The sequence below is a fragment of the Magnolia sinica genome, chromosome 14, assembly GCF_029962835.1.
Source record: "Magnolia sinica isolate HGM2019 chromosome 14, MsV1, whole genome shotgun sequence".
Classification (NCBI taxonomy): domain Eukaryota; kingdom Viridiplantae; phylum Streptophyta; class Magnoliopsida; order Magnoliales; family Magnoliaceae; genus Magnolia; species Magnolia sinica.
This window is the reverse complement of record NC_080586.1, coordinates 9,813,245-9,832,465: the sequence shown is the minus strand read 5'-3', so window position 1 is coordinate 9,832,465 and position 19,221 is coordinate 9,813,245. Positions and strand designations below refer to the sequence as shown.

Here is a 19,221-nt window from a genome sequence, read left to right as displayed (position 1 = left end):
CCAACCAATAGCCAGTCGTGATGCTTTTTCACTGTCGATCAGGATGTCCCACCGCTAAACTCAGGACCGCCGCGCGCCTATTAGCTCACCCAAACAAGATTCAAACCGAGCCGGTCCATTTTCCATTGTGTCCCGAGGCCCATCTACGCGTAGAACCCGGAGGACTACAATCTCGCGTGGTCCTGCGGATAGCCGCTTCCCTCTGCATGCTAGAGCCCAGTTACTCTACGAGTACTCGCTATTCACCTGCGCGGAAAACGTTATTTAACTGCGCTGAAGGGACTTCACCTACTCATTCACCTGTTTCTGCGTTCTTCACCTTGTCTTGTGTATGCCATCCAACTCGCCAATTACCTGGGCCCCACCGTGACGATGGAATGGCCCAAAGAATCAGGCCCATCCAACCATTAGGTGGGCCACACTATGGAAATCAAGGACAACCATCCAAAAAACCCCAAATTCGGCCCTCTGATTTTGGGACGTCCAACTTTCACTGTGGGGGACCCCACAGGACAGGTTGATGCCATACCCAGTGGGCCCCACGCGCAACACTTGTAGAATAAGCTTATTCTCCCAGCGAAACCTGCCTCGTCTCCTCAAACGGAAACAAAACAAAAAAAAAATCCCATTTCTGCCATTCGGTAAAAGACTCTCTCTCTCTCTCTCTCTCTCTCTCTCTCTCTCTCTCAAATCGCGTTTCTCCTTGTTTCGATTTTCAATCGAATGCAGAAGTCGTGAGTTTCTACGATCCCATTCCTTTTCAATCGATGCTTGCATTTTGTATTTCTAGGTTTTTTTTTAAAAATAAATTTCAGTCGATGATAACTTCTTTCCCCCTTTTTTCTCCATTTTGACAATTCTAGGGTTTTACGTTTTCTGTCAGAAGAGAATTGAAATTCACATTCTGACTCACCACATTTCCATTATTGCAGAAACGATTCTAGAAAAAAAAAAAAATGTCATTTTGATGAGATTCGAAACTCTGCTGACAGAGACTGAGGGATCTTATCTTTCAACTGAAAGGTGAGGGGTTTCTTTTGATTTTTATTCGTTGAATGGGAATTGATACTTACGTCTACCCGTCTGATAGATACGCCCTTCCTTTTCTACTTTTGATTAATGTAGTCTCACAGCTCTGTTGTATTGTATTGTCAAAAGAAGAAAGGAAGGGTGAATCTATCAGAAGAATGGGTGTGAGGTGTGACTCCATATCAGGCTAATGTCTATTCCACCATTTCTTAAAATAGATGGGACTCATCCACTGTGCACGTGGCAAGACACGTGTGTCAGTAAGGACCATTGATATTGTGGGTTCCAATGTGGATGGAACATAATCAGATGATCCTAACTATCTGATTGGCGACCGTCCAATGGGCAGTTGAAATGAAAATGGTTAATGTTCCCAATTCAACAGATGATACATGTGGTTAAGCTTTTTCGGATGGCAAAGTTATAATTAGTCTAGGCTTGAACCCAAAATCTCAGCGTTGAAGCAAAGAGTGCCCACTACCAACCTACGGGCTCATACAGTGGATGGTCTGGATTTGGATTTAGATACATGTATGCCGCATGTGTGGTGGATGAGTTGCTGCCGTTATTTAAGGTATGGTGGAAAACCCGAATGGTAATCTAGCCCTTACATGTATGTTCATCCTTATTTTCTTTTAATTTGAATTTGCAGTTTGTAGCGTGGTCGATTGCATTGGAATGTGGGTTGAGATGGTAAACTCCTGTGAAAATGAATTTAGATTTCATTCATCGAGACCTTAGTAACATGAACGAGTCGAGAGTTTCGAGTATGAGGGCTCCTCTTGTTCCTCTCGCCACCTTGATTGGTCGCGAGCTTAGGAATGAGAAGATTGAGAAGCCACTGGTCAGGTACGGACATGCCGCTCTTGCGAAGAAAGGGGAAGACTATTTCCTGATAAAACCGGATTGTCAGAGGATTCCTGGGAACCCTGCGGCATCATTTTCCGTGTTTGCGGTAATCTCTTCACTTCTCTCTGTTATTCATATCATCCAGAGTACTCTTGTATATGAGGAAAAACACAATGCTTAGGTTGGATCAGGGACTTTTCTGTTTGTTAAAAATTGGACATGCCTTTCAGTGATCCAGCTGGTTCATCTGGTGGGACTCACCGTGGAAGGGTGATGTGGCAAAGAATTATAGTTTTCCTTGCGATGGTACTCGATGAGATGGGACTTGTGATATTTCAACTTCAGAAGCATGTACAATCTTAGCTGTGCAATAATTTTCCTGGACATGGGCAGTTGCAAAGAAAATATAGCCAATGACACATATGCAATGGCAAGATGTACTCCAACTGGATGGCTGGGACTATTTGATGGAAGAGATTTTTGGTCCATTGCCCATCCTCAGGTGAATGATCTGGATCACTAGAAGATGAACCTCACTTGTACGAATTTCTAGAGCGAAAGAAAATGCTAGCATTTTGGCCGGCCACTGTACACTAGCCCCATATATATATATATACCCTTCAGTTCTTTAAACTTGGAATTGGTTGGCAGATCTTTGATGGGCACAATGGCGTATCTGCTGCTGTATTCTCAAAAGAGAATTTGTTGAATCATGTTATGAGCGCGATTCCTCAAGGAATTGATAGGGAAGAGTGGCTTCAAGCCCTTCCTCGAGCACTAGTTGCTGGTTTCGTGAAAACTGACATAGACTTTCAGCGAAAAGGCACGTGTTGAATACATACCCCTTTTGTGCTTCTTTATTCTTCCTTGCATCTTATGCTGTTTTGTGTTATTGGTATCAATGTTCATAACAGGGGAGACTTCTGGGACTACAGTTACCTTTGTTGTGGTTGATGGATTGACTGTGACAGTTGCATCAGTTGGGGATTCTCGATGCATTTTGGATACTCAGGGTGGTGTGGTTTCTCTGCTGACGGTTGATCACAGGCTTGAAGAGAATGCTGAAGAGAGAGAACGTGTAACTGCAAGTGGGGGTGAAGTGGGTAGGCTCAATGTTTGTGGGGGTACCGAGGTAGTGCGTCTGTTGAACTATTTAATATTCCTGACCGAAATGTTACTTAGTTGGAAAGTGATCCTTCATATATCTTGCAGTTTGTTCTTTTAAGGAGTCTTCAATTTCTTATGTGACACACAGGTGGGCCCCCTACGGTGCTGGCCTGGCGGGTTATGCCTTTCTAGATCAATTGGTGATACTGATGTGGGTGAGTTCATTGTCCCGATACCACATGTTAAGCAAGTGAAGGTGAGTTCGCATTGATTGTTTCACATTTGCCTTCTAATGCTTGTGATTTTGATCTTCATGAGTCACAATGGTTTTGCCCTTTTGACCTGTTTATTTTGATGTTTAGCTTTCAAATTCCGGGGGGAGGCTGATAATTGCTTCTGATGGCATATGGGATGCCTTATCATCTGAGACGGCTGCACAATCTTGCCGTGGATTACCTGCAGAGCTTGCTGCCAAGATGGTTGTTAAGGTGATGGTGAAGATGACTGGCACTTCATTTGATTCTATTTACTGTAATTGTATTAGTTTCTTTTAGTCCATTCAGACAATTTCTGTCTACTCCATTTTAGCTCACTCCCTGTTGGGATTATTTTAGGAAGCTCTAAGGTCAAGGGGCCTGAAAGATGATACAACCTGCGTAGTTGTTGACGTCATTCCTCCTGACTATTCCATTTTACCATCATCACCAAAAAAGAAGCAAAATGTGCTAAGTTCGCTTATATTTGGGAAAAAGTCCAGTAATTCTGTGAATAAACCGGCGAACAAGCTTTCTTCTGTTGGGGCTGTTGAGGAACTATTTGAAGAGGGCTCTGCAATGCTTGCAGAAAGGTATGACTTCATAACCTATCCCGCTATGATGTTGCAGCAAATATGAATGTGAGTTATGACATAATGGTGTTGAGTGTTGCTTCTACCATCCCCTTTTAGCATAAAATTGCCCTTCAAACCGTGACACATTTATACCAACAAAGGTGGTTTGTGATATGTGGCACTTTTGCTGTAATCTCATTTGTTAAACTTTAGGATTTCATATTTATGTTTAAATAGTTTTGTTGTATCAAATTCTATCATTCTTCCATTAGATCTTTGAGAACCAATCACTTACAGCCACTTTTTTAGGAAATCAGTACCAAGAAAATGATAGGCACCACCATGGTGATGACCTTTCTCCAAAATCAGGAAGAGAAGCTCACTAGGTGGGCTGGTCTGCACGTTGATTCATACTATAGGTTGTTCCATTGCCTGATGAGTGGACCGACCTGAATTTTGTGCCAGGTAATCTCCACGGTGCGACCCTCCATTTTCATGGTACTGATGTGCTACAAAAGTGGCATGTTGAAAGGAAGGGTGTTATAGTAACCACAAGTTGTGGTACCTTGCCTGTAGGTGATCAGTTCCAAATCTTTAACCAGCTATAACTCTCAATTATTAAATGCTATTATTTATTATGGTTTAAAACATTACAGATTGGCTTGGTGCAATATTAGTATCACTTGACATTATGAGTGACTTAGGGGCATGCATCCTTTTTTTCAAGGCCATTAGATTCTGTTTACCTTCATGAATTCAGTTATGGATAGCTTTGAAATAGACCTTTTGGAATTTTGGAATGGACCCTCTTGAGGAGTTTTGTGTTCTGGAGGAAGTCTACACCCAGTGGCAGGTTTTCTATGATGAAGTTTCTTCCATGCCTCATCTTTGGGGGGTGGCTGTGGGGGGAATCAAAGGGGGATGCCAGATTTTGATAGCTTGGTTGGACGATTAGCTTTTTGTAGGAGTGTTCTCTAGGCTTTAATCGTGTAGCTCTTCCTGAAGAGAACCTAATCCAAGATTACTAACCGGCTAACCGCATCGTGGGGAGAAACACAGTCTGGAATATTGAGTTTAGAAGAATCTCAATGAAATCATAGGGAGTGTCATATTCATCTTATAGAAATGCTCAACGAACTCTTCATCATTGGATTAGAGGACGAAGGTTTGTGAACATGGATTCAATTGGCTTCTTTTACTGCTTGCTCTTTCTTCTCCCCAATGTCTAGTTGGGGAGAGTTTGAAATCTTCATGCAGACTGCAATGGTGGATAAAAATTTAAATCCAGGATCATCTTATCCATACAAAGGTTAAGTATTCCTACCAGATGCAGTATGTGTAAAAGGGCAGCGGAATCAGTTCATCACCTCTTTATTCATTTGCCCATAGCTACTAAAAATTGGTGTCACTTCCTAAAGCTATTCAATATGAATTGGGTCTTCTGAGACCCTTGGTGGAGTGATTGCTAGTTGAGGGGGAGGCCTTTCCAAGAGGTCTCTATTCTGTGGAAGATGCTTCAGGTGGCAATACATTGGGGTATTTGGAAAGGAAGAAACACAAGGAGATTTAAGGATTCTCCCATCTAGGTGCAAATGGTTGCATAGCACGTCAAAAGAAAATTTATTTGTTGGGCTCTTCTTCACTGCTCTCAATTTCAAATTTTCAAGGGATGTCTTTGAATCTCTTTGGTAATTAGCTTTCAGTTGCAAATTTGGAGGCTTCCCTCCCATTGTTGTTCCGAGCTGGTGTTGGCCACCTACCAGGAGTAGTGTTTTAAATAGAAAATAGCGCATAGGATAGCATTCACCCCTTTGAAGCGTGAGGTGTAAGCTAAGCTACTTCTAGATTTTTAATTAAAATAGTAGGAAAAATAGGGCAATGGTGAAAATAAAGATAAAAAATGGCAGCATAACTGATTTAATACTATTGCTCATATCGTTTCACTATTATAACTGAAAACATTAACTAATTTGACTGAAAAATAGAAAAATGTGACAAATCATTGGAAATATTAACTGATTTTACTATTTTAGTGAAAAGTAGCATGTAGTGTAAACTATGTAGCCTGTAGCGTACACTGCATGTGACTCACAGTATTTTCATGCACCACACAGCACGAAGGCTGCACTTCACTAAGTAATGCATGCTACAAGCTACTTAACATGCTACAAGCTACTTAATGTACTCTATTTTGAACATTGATTGGGAGAAAACTTAACATCGATGGATCCTCTCAGGGCAGTTATGGCCCCTGTGGGGTGGGAGTTGTTCTTTAGATGATATGGGCAATAATTTCTTTTGTTACTTGGGATTGGCGAGAACAGGCGAGACATCTATGGCTGAGGCTATTGCTTTGGAGAGTTATGTGAAGGTCTGCTCATTTTGAATGTGATTCAGCCCACAGTCGAAATGCCCTGGACTAAATTAGTCTTATTCACTCATCTGGTGGGCAACTTATGTACTTTGAATATGGACTGTTGGCCCAATAGTGGGATGGCCCACCTGATGAGTGGGTCATCTCTTTTTGGGCAAGGAATCTAGCGAATGGATCATGTGCATGCGTGTTGGCACATATCATTTAGAACTCTTTTTCAGTTGACCTTCATGCAAGTCTCCTTGAATTTGTCAAATACTTGTATTCTTTCACCTATGCCACTCTAACAACGGCATCCATGCATATGCGGAATGCATAGGGAAGTGGAGGAGACAGGCGACCATTTATTTTTTATGGATAGCAATTATTCACTAAATGAGGAAAAAAAAAGGTATGCTTCAAAGAATGGGAAGTGAGCACCCATTACAAAGAACTATCTCACAAATTTCTTTCTTAGTTTTTTTTTTTTTTTTGAAAGATATCTCGCAAATTTCTTATGCTAACATATCAGTTATATAATTCCTGTCACTTGAATGGGGATGGGAAACACGGACCTGGGCTATGGAAAGATGGGAGGCGGCAATGGTGAGCTTGCACTGAAGGGTGTGTGTTAGAACTATTCTCCTAATCCGTAGCCTGTTATTCAACTACAAGAATTTGCAAAAATATTCTGAGGATAGAAGGAAGTGCCCTCAATTTAGCAACCGTTTTTGGTTGAGTTCCAAGGCGAATCATCTTTTCATTCACTGCCAATTTGTGCATTATGTGTGGTGTGGCTTCCATACGAGATTCAACCCATGTTTCAAATAGCGCTCGTAGCGTACACTACGTAGCGTAGCGTGGCTGTAGCGCTACGTAGTGTCCCAAATAGCATAAATCCCCTATAGCGTACGCTACAACTACGTAGCGCGTAGCGTATGCTACGAAGTATTTTTTTTTACTATATTATTATTATTTTTATTTTTTAATGTTTTCTTTGTATGTAATGTTGAGGAATATGACACTTATATTGTACTTGATACTTTTAACCTATGGGATTTTTATTTCTTTTCATAATTGTGACTTGTGGTTTCAATTAGACATTATTAATTAAAGTGGTTTGCTTAGAAAGTTGTTGATGTGATAATTATTTGATTTAGTTTATATATATGGATTGGGTTTTGATAAATGATAACCAATAACTTGTTTGAACATGCTTATAATTGATCAAATGAATAATTTTTTAGGCATTTATATATATATATATAGCTCCTTTTTTCCACTATTTATTATATTTGTCCTATTTTTAAATTAAAAAATTGAAGTATCATGTAGCTTACGCTACACGCTAGGCATTTACGCTACACACTATAGAGGGCTGAGCACTACGCATCACGCTACCACTATTTAAAACATTGCAGATTAGGCATTGCCAAGCTCGGTGAGAGATCTATTCATGGGTTGTCATGGGCTGGGCCTTTGGAAGCAATCTAGTGCTTTTTGGAGATTTTGCTTATTGGTTGGTCTTTGGGCGATTTGGGGTGAAAGGAATGGGAGTTACTTCTGAAATGAAAGCAATCCCAGGAAGAAAGGAATGGGAGGTGCTTCTGAAATGAAAGCAATCCCATGGAGTGGATCATTAGTCAGGCAATGTTAAATGTTGCGAAATGGGCCTCTTGTATAGATGGGTTGAAAGATTGTATTGTGTCCTTTTAAGGGTTTTCTTTTTTCTTGTTTTTTAGTTCTTGTAGCCTTTGTGCCATCTCAGTGCTTTCTTGAATAAAATTGTCGTTGCCTTTCAGATCTTCAAATAAAATAAAAATAAATAAATAAAAAGAAGAAGACATTTTTAGGCAACATGGGTGTTAGAGAAGCTAGGTACTTGACTGGGAGAACAAGTTCTGTTTTCAGTATGTTTTTAAGAAACTGCTTGGAATTAGATGAATGGTTTGCTTACTCAGATCCAGATGTTATAGATTCCATCAACTCCTAGCTAGATAGTTTATCTGTAAATGCATCCAGTTCTTCTGGTTTATCTGTTTTAGATGAAAACAGTTCAGCCGTGTCATACGATTGAGGATTTTGAGGGGTTGCTGGTATTTCAGTTTGGGCCTCTTGGGAAGGAAGATAAGAGTTCAATCCCATGTTAGGGAAACTGGACCTGGCTAGCATGTCCCTTCCAATTCAACAACCAATCATCTCTTGTGCCTTTTTTTAGTAGAAAACCTGTAGTGAATGTTTTCTCTGCTCTGGACGAAGTACTAACTTGTTAGAACTGTTTACGAGTTGGACTGCCTTATTGTTTTATGAAAACAACTACGGTTTTATTGAAAAAATGGAAACACAGACAGAAACAAGAAACATTTTACAGGGCGATCCTCATGTCACTCCCTCCCAAACAGGTATGAACCACACAAAGCACTTGAAAACAGAAATACACCTACTCACACCCAGCTCGAGGGGTGACACTCTCAGGAGAAAGACCCGATAAAAACCGATTATACCATGATAATAGTCAGTCTGGTAGTAACATCAATTATTTTATTTAATATCCTTTATTTTATATTATCTGGCTGTGCACGATTTGTGCATCTGTGTATTGGTTTGGATAAACAAAGAAAAACATCCAAGGTTTCACTCAGTTATATGTGTTTTAAAGGAAGCTGGTTTGGTTGCTATCAAAACTGAGTTGGGATGTTGAGTTTCAGCAACGTTGTACATTGGATTGAATATGCCCTTGTTGATTAATCCTTTTCTTTCACTACCACATACTTATATCCTTTGGAAGAGATTGAGGATTTCCTGCAAGTGGTCCAGCTATCAAATGGTGGTAGCAGGCCAAAAAAAGGGGGAAAAAAAAAAGAAAAAGAAAAAGAAGAAGAAAACAGCTCTCTTCTTTTCCTTCATTCATTCTTATAAACATTTTCTTGGATTGAGAATGGATGCAACTGAATGTACTTGAACACTATTGTATGCGTACTGTCTTCCCAGCTCATTTTTAGTGATATGGGACATGGCACTCATTCAGCATGCATTGACCCCCATGGCACATGCAGAGATGGTCTAGTGATTGGAGTTGTCCACATTCTGGGTGTTACCATGGATGGCTCACAGTTTAATAATTATGTCGAACGAATGGTCCTGCTACGTGGGTTGAGTTGAACCTGAACCATTGATAATTTGTTTTGAACTGTCTGCATCCAACTAAAAATGTTGATGGTCAAATCAGTGTCTTCGGAGACCAACTATAGGGGCCTAGAAGATTGACAGTCCTGACCACCTGATCATCTCTCTGTGTGGGCCTTGTGGGGAGATAGATGCTGTATGAGAGTGGGTTGCACCACATACAGAAGTGTTTTGTCTTCTCTACATATTTCTTCGCACAATGCCATTCACATTCACAGTGAGGGTGACTAACTCATATGGATGTCACCATCTCCTCGTCATTGGATTTCAGGTTAGGTACTGATTTTCCATTTAAGACAAACTCGGGTCTAATCAAGTGTGCAATCTGCCAAGTGGATCAAGCACCAAGCGAGGGTTTATCTGTTAATGCAGGCCCATTCTTCTCACCCACATCGAAGCCATGGGAAGGTCCCTTCCTTTGCGCCGACTGCCGTATAAAGAAGGATGCCATGGAAGGAAAACGGCCGAGCCAACCCAAAACGACTGGTTAAAAGACTGCCGATAGTATTTTTTCCCCCTCTAGCAGTGTCATCGTTCGGTTTTTGGTGGTTGCATGTAAAAAAGGAAAAAAGAAAAGAAAAAAAAAGGGGGTGATGATTAGTTGTTCAGGTCTTTGTAAGTTGTTTGATTTTGGTGTTTGATGTTTGATTGAACTAACCAGAAAAGACTATCTCAGATTGTGATAGTTTGATAGCTAACTGCATGAATTTGTATGGAACATTGATTATTATATAGTAACATTTTTCTAGTGCCTTTTTTTGGTGTCTATTTCTCAGTGAAAGGGGAGAAGTTGAAGATAAGCTCTTTTGAAATCTCCAAAGCCCTTCTGAATGTAGTGGGTGTGAGGCAAAGTGACTCTTTCGAAATTTTCTGTTATTCTACTGTTGTGGTAGGGGGTTTGCTATTCAACCAGCTGCATCCATCCTGTAGACGTGGATGCAGGGGTGAAAGAACGTGTGGACATTATCCAAATTGATCAGCAGGCTGGGCCCATTTGTGGATGTGGCCCCTGGTTCCAGAATGAGGTCGGTTGGACATTCCTAACTGGTTGGATTTTGAGAATCGAGTACTACTCAGTGATTTGGTTCCTTATTTTTTTCTTTTTCAGAGGTGCATTTTTCATCAAATGCAGTATTATGATTTGCCCGGCTTGATTTCTAGAAAGGTCATGTCTGCATTTGGCCCTCGTGATCTGTGGTACATAACTCACGCGTGTGCTTGTGCTGCTGCCAAAAGAGTTACTTCTCCTCACTAGCAACCCAGAAGGTAGTTTCATTTGTTATTGGGGCTTCGCCTCTCTCTCTCTCTCTCTCTCTCTCTCTCTCTCTCTCTCAGTTTTGTTTGGTGATTGACTATTAGATGGATAATTATTGGATCGTTAAAAACAAAAAAATTCCAATTGCCTTGTTTCAAAAAACAAGTGTCCACGAATCCGGGGTTATAACTGTTCAACCAATCTGATATTTGTGTACTGTATACGTTTTGTTCAACCAATCTTATTTTTAACAATGCGGTCAGAGTATCAAATAACTCCCCTTGCCTTTTTTTTTTTCCCATGGCTCAGTAGTTGCTCTGACTAGACAATCCTAACTGTCCGATTGGTGGATGTCTTGGCCGATGAAATGGAACATTGTTGCTTGAACGGACTGTTTGGTTATGATCATTTGGTCAGAGTGCCATGAGCAATTCAAATGGAGAGCCAGTTGAGAGTGCCCAAATCACTACAATTGCATACACAATTCATGTATCAAGCAGTGCAATTTCTAGATTGTCCATTAATTATAAAGTTCAGATGCGTCAAGATGTGAATCTAGTTGGTAATACTATGGAGGGTGGATCTCAAAACCACTACCGATTTGAGGTTCTTGACCACCGTTTGATCAGTATCCTCAAAATAGACGGTTGTCCATAAAGGCGATATACCTTCCACTTTGAAGACATTCAAGTCATTCCTCTGCACTAGATCCATTAGATTAATGGTCTAGATCAAGCCAACATGGGTCCTACTTGTACCAAAATGGGTGCATCAGGATACTCCACGTTCTAATACAGGAAGGACGCTGTAGTTGCTCTTAATCATTTCCTAACCTTTATAAATTCAATGGATCAAAGAAAATCAGACCAATCTGATCCATGTATTTCCATGTGTCCCTGTTGAAGTCATTTCCAGCACCTTAGGCGAGATATCGGAAAGATTATTGCCATTTCTGCCAAAGTTGAAATTTGAACTAATGGACATGAAAAACGGGTCCCATTTTTCCCACATTCTTATCAGCAAACGGATGGTTAGAACGTTGTCTGAGCATTGAGATTTTGTCATGGGAACAATAAAGTGGGCTGTACAGAATGGACGATCCAGATCAATGATAGAAGAGAGTGAAAACTTCCAGACATTGCATCATAGCACCCAATATTCAGAGCAACTTATGCATCAACAAGATTATCTAAAATCTGCAAACTTAGTCTCTTAAACTTCATTACCTTACCATGACAAAAACAACCACCATGACAATGAGAACAGCAGCAGCAATCACCACGACGATGAAAACAACAACAACAACCAAGGTGATGATGCCGGCAACAACCACGACGAGGCAACAACCATGACGATGACAACAACCACGACGATGGTGGCAACAACCATGATGATGACAACAACCACGGCGATGGTGGCAACAACAACGACAACACTAACAATAATGGTTGGCAGCTTCTAGGCTTTAGCAGCAATTGGTTTCCTAACTGTCCACTTGAGAACAGCCCCAACCTTTAACCACCTCTTCCTTTTTGGTCCACCAATGGCAGCTGGTGAAGAAGCCAAAAAGCTATCAACAAGACCATCTATCTGGAGGCTATCATCTGTCAGTGACTGCTGGCCCACTGCAAAGGGCCCCACAAACCCACCCGTGCCAAACTCGTATCCATAACCAATGTTTTGTTCATGAAAATGGCCCATTGCATTGGAACTGTTTTGTCCTAGGATTGGATCAGACAGCCGAGATGGTCCCACCATGAGCACGTTGCCATTGGCAGGGTGCACGAAATTCCACAGTGCTGCCGATTCATCTGCCATAAATTCAAGATTAATGCTTGATTGGAATAAATGCTAGAGGAAATAAATCAACGAAAATAGTACGTAAGTATACTTTGACGTGCTATCAACAAGTTACGATTCTCCTGGTCGAGGTCTACAGTGGGAAAAGCTTGCAGTCCAGAGGTGGGCATCAAAGGGTTATTGAACAATGGCCCAAAATTTTCAATGGCTTCAGTAGCTTCCATAAATGAATGGGAACTGTTACCTTGGATCAGATGGACATTCTGCACCACAGCAGTGTTGTACAGCTGAGACGAGCCCGCCGTGAACTCATTTTGGCCAACAGGACTCTCAAAATTCAGTTCTGTTTCCGGTTTGTCTGCCACAGATTTCAATATCAAGCCCTGATCAAAATATGTGTGAGAGGAGCGAATGCAATGAAAATTTTAAATTTTGGGCGTTCTGGTTAGAAGAATACATTGATGTGTGATTAACGAAACCGGATTCTGCTGGCGAAGTCGTGATCCTGGAACGAGAGATGCTTGCAGTTGAGGAAATGAAGGGCCATCATGCAATGATCCATTGTACTCGACAATGCTTTCCGGCAATTCACACACCAATTGCATTGAATCCCCTACCAAATTCTGTGAATAAAGCGTGTTGTCTGAAACACACTTCTGGGCATGTTCAATGGTTTGTTTCCATTTATTTCTTGACATCCTGCTGCCAAGAACCTACAATGTGCATGGGAGAACAACAGTTGGATATTTTCAGTAAGCATTACCTGATGGGGGTGCAACTTGGGCTGGTTAAGTTGGGTTGAGGGTTAGGTCAACCTTGTTTGGGGGGACCGCGGAAGCAAACTCCGAATTCGAATCAAACAACAAAGCATGCATAGGAACACACGGATTTTACGTGGAAAACCCTTGTGGGAAAAAACCATGGCACAAAGTGACAACAAAATCCACTATGAATAACAAATTACAAGAGATAGAATCACTTGCTGATGCGAAACACTTCAGAAAACCCTAGCCTCCATTCAAAACCCTTTTAGAAACGTTTGGGCTCTCCCATTGTTACCATAATCCCGTATTATACCCATATTTATAGTGAAACAACCAAAATAGGAAACTAATTGTGCAATTTCGCAAAACTGCGCACGCCGTCGATTTAAGCATCGGTCGATCGACATCGATTGAGCAGTTATTGATCAATTGAACCCCACATGTTCGAGCGATTGAACATGCTCAAAAGTGTCCAGAGAGTTTACAAGTATTTTTCGAATTCTATCGATCAATTGACCTGATAGTTTGATCGATCGATACTATCCAAAACTGTCCAGAGACCAATTTGTAAAATTCGGGGCTCACTCAACCGATGGATCTGCCTGGTCGATCGCTCAAGTCCACTATTTCATATACGGATTGAAGACATCCAGACAACAAACCTGACCCCAAGTGGACCTAACCTGACCTTCACAACCTGATCCCACCCTACCCAAACTCAGGTTGGGTCAATTGGGTTCAGGTTAACCCAAACCCAACTTGCATCCCTGTTACCTGGCCAGCTTAAGGCCGTGTTTGGTCATACAAGTGAACTGAATGGCAGGCATTCATTTTAATCAAATAGGAAATGCTGAATATGGTGCTTCCTGATATTCATAATGAGTGAGTAGCCCTAAATTGCAGCTATGACCCTTCCAAGTCCCACTTGAAAGTGACAAGACTGTAACTTGGAACTCAGTTACTCATTTGAAAATGACATGAGTGTAATTCCGAGACCAGTCCCTGAACAAGAAGCTCAGGAAACCAGAATTTGGTTACTTCCACTTAAATGTAATTCAATTTGATAGCACACGTAAACAAAACAGTCAACTACTTTTCAGTTTTCAGCATTACAGAAAAAAGAATACTATCATTGTAAGTGGTTTTCTTACTTTGAGTAATCGGTCATGATCAGTAGCCAAATGCCTTTGAAACTCCTGCACTGTCTTTATCTTGACTTCTTCCAGTCTTTTGTGAAAAGCTCCATTTTTTCGTATGTTCTTCAAACACCATACTTCATCAGTTGGGGATGGAGACTCTGGCTTCTCAGATACTGACAACAACAGTAAATGATTGAAAGTCTGAATGCAAAAGCCAGAGTACACTTTCTTCAAAATTTAAAGCATCTTTTATCTTTTGGGAAGAGATTTCTGATAATACAATCTTTTCAAAGAGAGTGATTCTCAGCAGATCAATATGGCCGAATGATGCTCTAATCAAATGATTGAAAAAGAGGTGAATCTCATGCCACATATGTGTGAAATCTGATAAAGAAGAAAGCTTTTCACTAGTGTTATTGTTTCAAATTTATATTTTTCCTGACAAGTAATGTCTATTGTATTGGAGCTGTCGGATCACAATGGGCAAATCGGCAGAATTGATTTGTCCTCCGAAGCAACCAAAGAGATTACTTCACCTAGTTACAGTTCAACTACTGCATAACTACCAACATGGGACGTTTGTATGACATACAACTCGTCCAAAATGGTTGGCCCTGACATGACCATCACCTAGCAAAAAAATCAGGCCAGTCCACTCATCATGTGAGCCGTGCATGTGCAAGGATGACCCTCTACAACCATGTGGTGATGTGGTATGTGGGTGCAAGATCCAAGCTGTCCTTGAGGTGGGTCCCAGCATGTTGATTGCATGGCCTCTCTCTGAGCATGGGCATGCATTGCATCCACCCACATGCTGTCTTTCAATGCACCACTTCAACATGTTCTAGTTATCCTCAGTGATTGTTTAACGCTATTCTCACTGCCCCAACTCTGTTTTAACCCAGAGGCAGGATTGCTAGAAACCGCTCACGATTGTCAGGTTGTTATGGAGAGGGGACAATTACAGTCTGAAAGAGAGTGGTCAGGTCAATCCACACCTCAAGCTTATTAAATTCTGATTTTGGTATCTTTTCACCATCCCTCCAGCAAAATGAACACATTAAATTGTAAAAAATGACATACTTCCAAGTACTATAGATGAATGCAAGTTCAACCAAAATATGTGGTGCATGGAAGTGTACAATATATGATTAGTGCGTGCAGACTCAATAAGCAGAGCACAATGCTTTGCACTTAAAAACAAAGTAATCACTACAAGAAGCATCACTTAATTAGATTGGCAAAATATAGAAAAGGCAAGGAAAAGACAACATAGATTAGGAGAAATGCAATGACTAAGTGGCCGTTATTCAACAGCATTTAATCAAGAAGTCTGGAAGGTTAAGAGGCCTGTTCAGATGTATCCCAGAATGAAAAAGAATGGAAAGTAGCCGATCCGTACTCATTTTTCTGAATTGGATCTTTTTGGCATATCCTGCAAAATGCAGACAGTAGAATGTGAAGGAAACTTCCGTCTGCAAAATGTGCCTGACAAATGAGAATGCATATCTGATCAACCCATCTAATTCAGGACAGCAGAAGCATGCTCCCATCTGCATTTGGTGGACATTCCAAACAGCTCCCAAGATTTTGTAATAAAAACAAGTGGACTTACATTTTACACGGCGATCTTTTACACGAAAAGCTTCACTCCTTGCTTCTCTTATTCTTTCTCCGGTGTAGGAGCTTTGCACAACACTAGCTCCCAACCTGAATTTCCCACTCTTTATGCAACGAGAATTATCAGTAAAGGTTAAGTCCTTGAAGTAACCAACCCCATCCTTCAGTTTCGTTTTCACAAGTCCTTTCAGCAGTGTCCCTTTACCGTCTCTTGGATGAACCTCACCTTCACAAAACTCCTGCATGGTCCAACATCCTTGTTCATTCCCATTGCAGTCACCATCAAGGACGGTAATCTTTATCTTAATGGAAGATAAAGGACTGGATGTGATCGTTTCTTTGGTACTGGCATTGCGAATCACTATTTGAATGGGTTCATCGCCCTCCACTTTTATTCTGTCACCCGTGTAAAGTGTCTGCTTCAACTTACAGTTGAAGTGCAGTTCAAATGGACTTTCTACATTCGACTGCAACCGATAAAGGATGGATCTACAACAAAGTCAACACGGAAGCTATAATTTCATAATGTATAGGGAATTGGAAGTATATCAAAAATATTATCACACTTGAACATGCTTGCAAGCGTGGATCCCTGTATGATCAGATCCACAAATGTGCCCTGCCATGGTACCAAAAGGCCCACCCAAAACTCACACACATACAAGTTCGTTATGATATACTCGTGCATAAATACAGCATCTTCATACATTGATATTATGATGAAAATGAATGTGTGCAAGCACATGCATGCATTAGAGCGTGTGTAAATGCAACATAGCGCCTAATGTCCCTGAAGAAAATTTTGATAAGGTCCGCATCGGTTATCAAGGCTGTCAATGGGTAAGCAGAACAGTGGATGCCCAAAGTATCCAACATGAGTTAATCAGAAATCGATATAGGTTTCAGGTCTGATAATAATCACGTTGTGTTCAAGTTCATGGATTGGGATCCGATTAAAAATGGGGTTGGGTCGGTTAACTGAATACGTGATTTTTTTTAAATTTAGTTTTATCCTTTAGCTATATTTATGATTTTAAAACCATATTGACTTGTTAGTATGGTCCCAATCTGCTGGATCTGGACCCAAATATTATTCCATACCTGATTCCTGATACAAACACCATACCAAATTCTAACTCGTGCTCAAAACTAGATCCTACAAGGCCTGACAACATACCTGGATTGGATTTGGATCCGTCACCTCATACATCGTATCCTTACCAGACATGATTGCCCTCCAATTCCCTCATTTGGGTCCATATACGAGTACATCAGCATCTGACCCACTAACAGGCCTTGGAATGTTCCTGATTACATGGACACACAAAATTGAATTTTTTATTGGTTCCAATAGGTGGTGGGACTGTGGGACCCAGACATGAGTATGGAGCCCTTTTTTCCTGTCTATCCAAACGAATCAAATTGGGGTGGCTACTTAATTGGCAGCAATGACATTAATGTAAATTCAATTTCTCCACAGGTAAAGAAGGGTAAGAGTTTTAGATCCTAGTTAGCGTAGGAATAAGTAATGAAACCAATGAGAAGATTCACTCTTCTTCTTCTTCTTCTTCAAGTTCTTCATCTTTTGCTTTTTATGGAACAAACAAAACGGAATAAATTAGAAAGTCAAACAAACTGAGCCACCAAATCTCAAAGAATGACTAAGGCTGCATTTGGATGTGCAAGTGAATTGTTGTGAACATACAGTTTGATCAAGAGGAAATTACAAAAAATAATAAAGTTTCCTAATCTTCATAAGGAGGAAGCAGCCCTCAAATTGCAGCTCATTTCTTTCATGTCTCCCTTGATATGAATGCAATGGAAGGACATTACAATTTGATTTGTTCCACTTTATAAGGATAATCATTGCAATTCAAATCAGCATCCAAACACACCCAAAGACTTAAATATGAAGAGTAAGCAATAAACATATAGACAACATTCAAGAGGATTCATCTAGCCAATTGAACCTCAGCAGGATCAAGAATATAGGATAGGAAATGATCCACGTTGCTTCTGATGTTGATGATGATGATATCCTTTCATACATGACGCATGGGTTGTAACTTGTAAAAATAACACCTATTAAAATTTGTCACAGAAATACTTACCTTGGTTGTGAGCAAAATCTTTCTATTGCATCATCTAACCCAGCTTGTACCTGAGTAACAGAAAAAAATGGAAATGATAAAATTTGAGAACTTGTGGTTCAAAAGATGAGTAAATTCAGTACTTTTTATATAATCAAGATTACAGATAAACAACCCAGTTATTCCCACACAGCTGGGGCACATGTTTACAATAGGAGAAACATTAGAGAAACATTGGGAAAAGGGTGGAATTTTTCAGTGAAATTTTAGGAGAAGTTAAAAGACAAATGTTTATACATGTAAGAATTAAAATATTGCAAAACAAGTGGATATAATAAGTTTTCATTTTATAGGGGCCTAACCATGAGTTGTACACAGGAAAATCCGTATAAAATAAATATACAAAATTTGCGGCCAATCAATAGATCAGCCACACCATAAAATTTATAGATTAGTTAATGTTGGAAAACACATATTTTTCAATATAAAAATAATAAAAATTAGGGTTTTCACCAAAATTTCCCATTTTTCACTTAAATGTTAACTTCTTTGCTACAAGTCTATGTTCATGCATGAGAATCATGCATAGACATGGATTTCCATTGCAATCCATCTAAACAATTGAAAAAAAATAAAATAATAAAGCTTCCATTGATTTTTCATTGCATTTGAGTTCTAGCCCTTCTTCATTTTGAGTCGAGAATTCTCTCCAAATCCAAATTTTGAGTAGGGGAGATGTAGTTGATCCCACAGCTGCAGGCCGTCGGGCCATTGTGGGGCCTTACGCTCTATAGGGATCGAGGGCTGGGCCGAACTGGTTCTTGGTTTCTACAAAGGTGGACATTAAGGGCAGGCACGCTTACACTGCGATTCAATAAAGACCAAGAGTGGTAAAAATCACCCAAGGAACGAAATTCCAGAAAAAAAAAAAAAAAACCAAAAAATGATTTTTTTTCTTTTTTGGTTTTTGGAAAATTTTCCAGTTCTTTGTCAAATTTTACCTATTTATGGATGTTTCCCTAGCATTGGGGATATTATCGCTAGTATTGGGGGGCTATTGATGTATCGCTGATACCAGAGAACTATTATAAGGGATTCTTCTCAAAATATCGATATATATTATTGATATTATTGAAAATATTGACAATATTTGGAAAATTTTAAATTGCCAAAAAGTATTGCTAACCTAGCGATTGGAGA

General features: G+C 40.2%; 2 protein-coding genes across 4 annotated transcripts; one reads left to right on the top strand and one right to left on the bottom strand.

Annotated features, from left to right (window-relative positions):
- Positions 1 to 584: 584 nt before the first annotated feature.
- LOC131225225 (probable protein phosphatase 2C 5) lies at positions 585 to 10,121 on the top strand. 3 transcript variants are annotated; one of them, XM_058220707.1, is made up of 10 exons: positions 585 to 734; positions 933 to 1,023; positions 1,486 to 1,603; positions 1,682 to 1,984; positions 2,530 to 2,701; positions 2,793 to 3,010; positions 3,134 to 3,241; positions 3,348 to 3,473; positions 3,600 to 3,832; positions 9,625 to 10,121. In XM_058220707.1, the coding sequence occupies exons 4-10, from the start codon at positions 1,739 to 1,741 to the stop codon at positions 9,842 to 9,844; spliced, it is 1,323 nt and encodes a 440-aa protein (XP_058076690.1). In that variant the 5' UTR covers positions 585 to 734; positions 933 to 1,023; positions 1,486 to 1,603; positions 1,682 to 1,738; the 3' UTR covers positions 9,845 to 10,121. The 3 variants fall into 3 exon arrangements, with proteins under 3 accessions (XP_058076690.1, XP_058076688.1, XP_058076689.1); XM_058220705.1 differs by lacking the exon at positions 1,486 to 1,603; XM_058220706.1 differs by lacking the exon at positions 1,486 to 1,603 and having other exon boundaries at positions 623 to 641.
- Positions 10,122 to 11,699: 1,578 nt separating this feature from the next.
- Positions 11,700 to 16,430, bottom strand: LOC131224845 (calmodulin-binding protein 60 G-like). The gene is made up of 5 exons (XM_058220267.1): positions 15,927 to 16,430; positions 14,324 to 14,484; positions 12,866 to 13,121; positions 12,500 to 12,766; positions 11,700 to 12,419 (listed from the first exon to the last, which is right to left on the bottom strand). Exons 1-5 carry the CDS (start codon positions 16,174 to 16,176, stop codon positions 12,067 to 12,069), a joined length of 1,287 nt encoding a protein of 428 aa, XP_058076250.1. The 5' UTR covers positions 16,177 to 16,430; the 3' UTR covers positions 11,700 to 12,066.
- Positions 16,431 to 19,221: the final 2,791 nt, after the last annotated feature.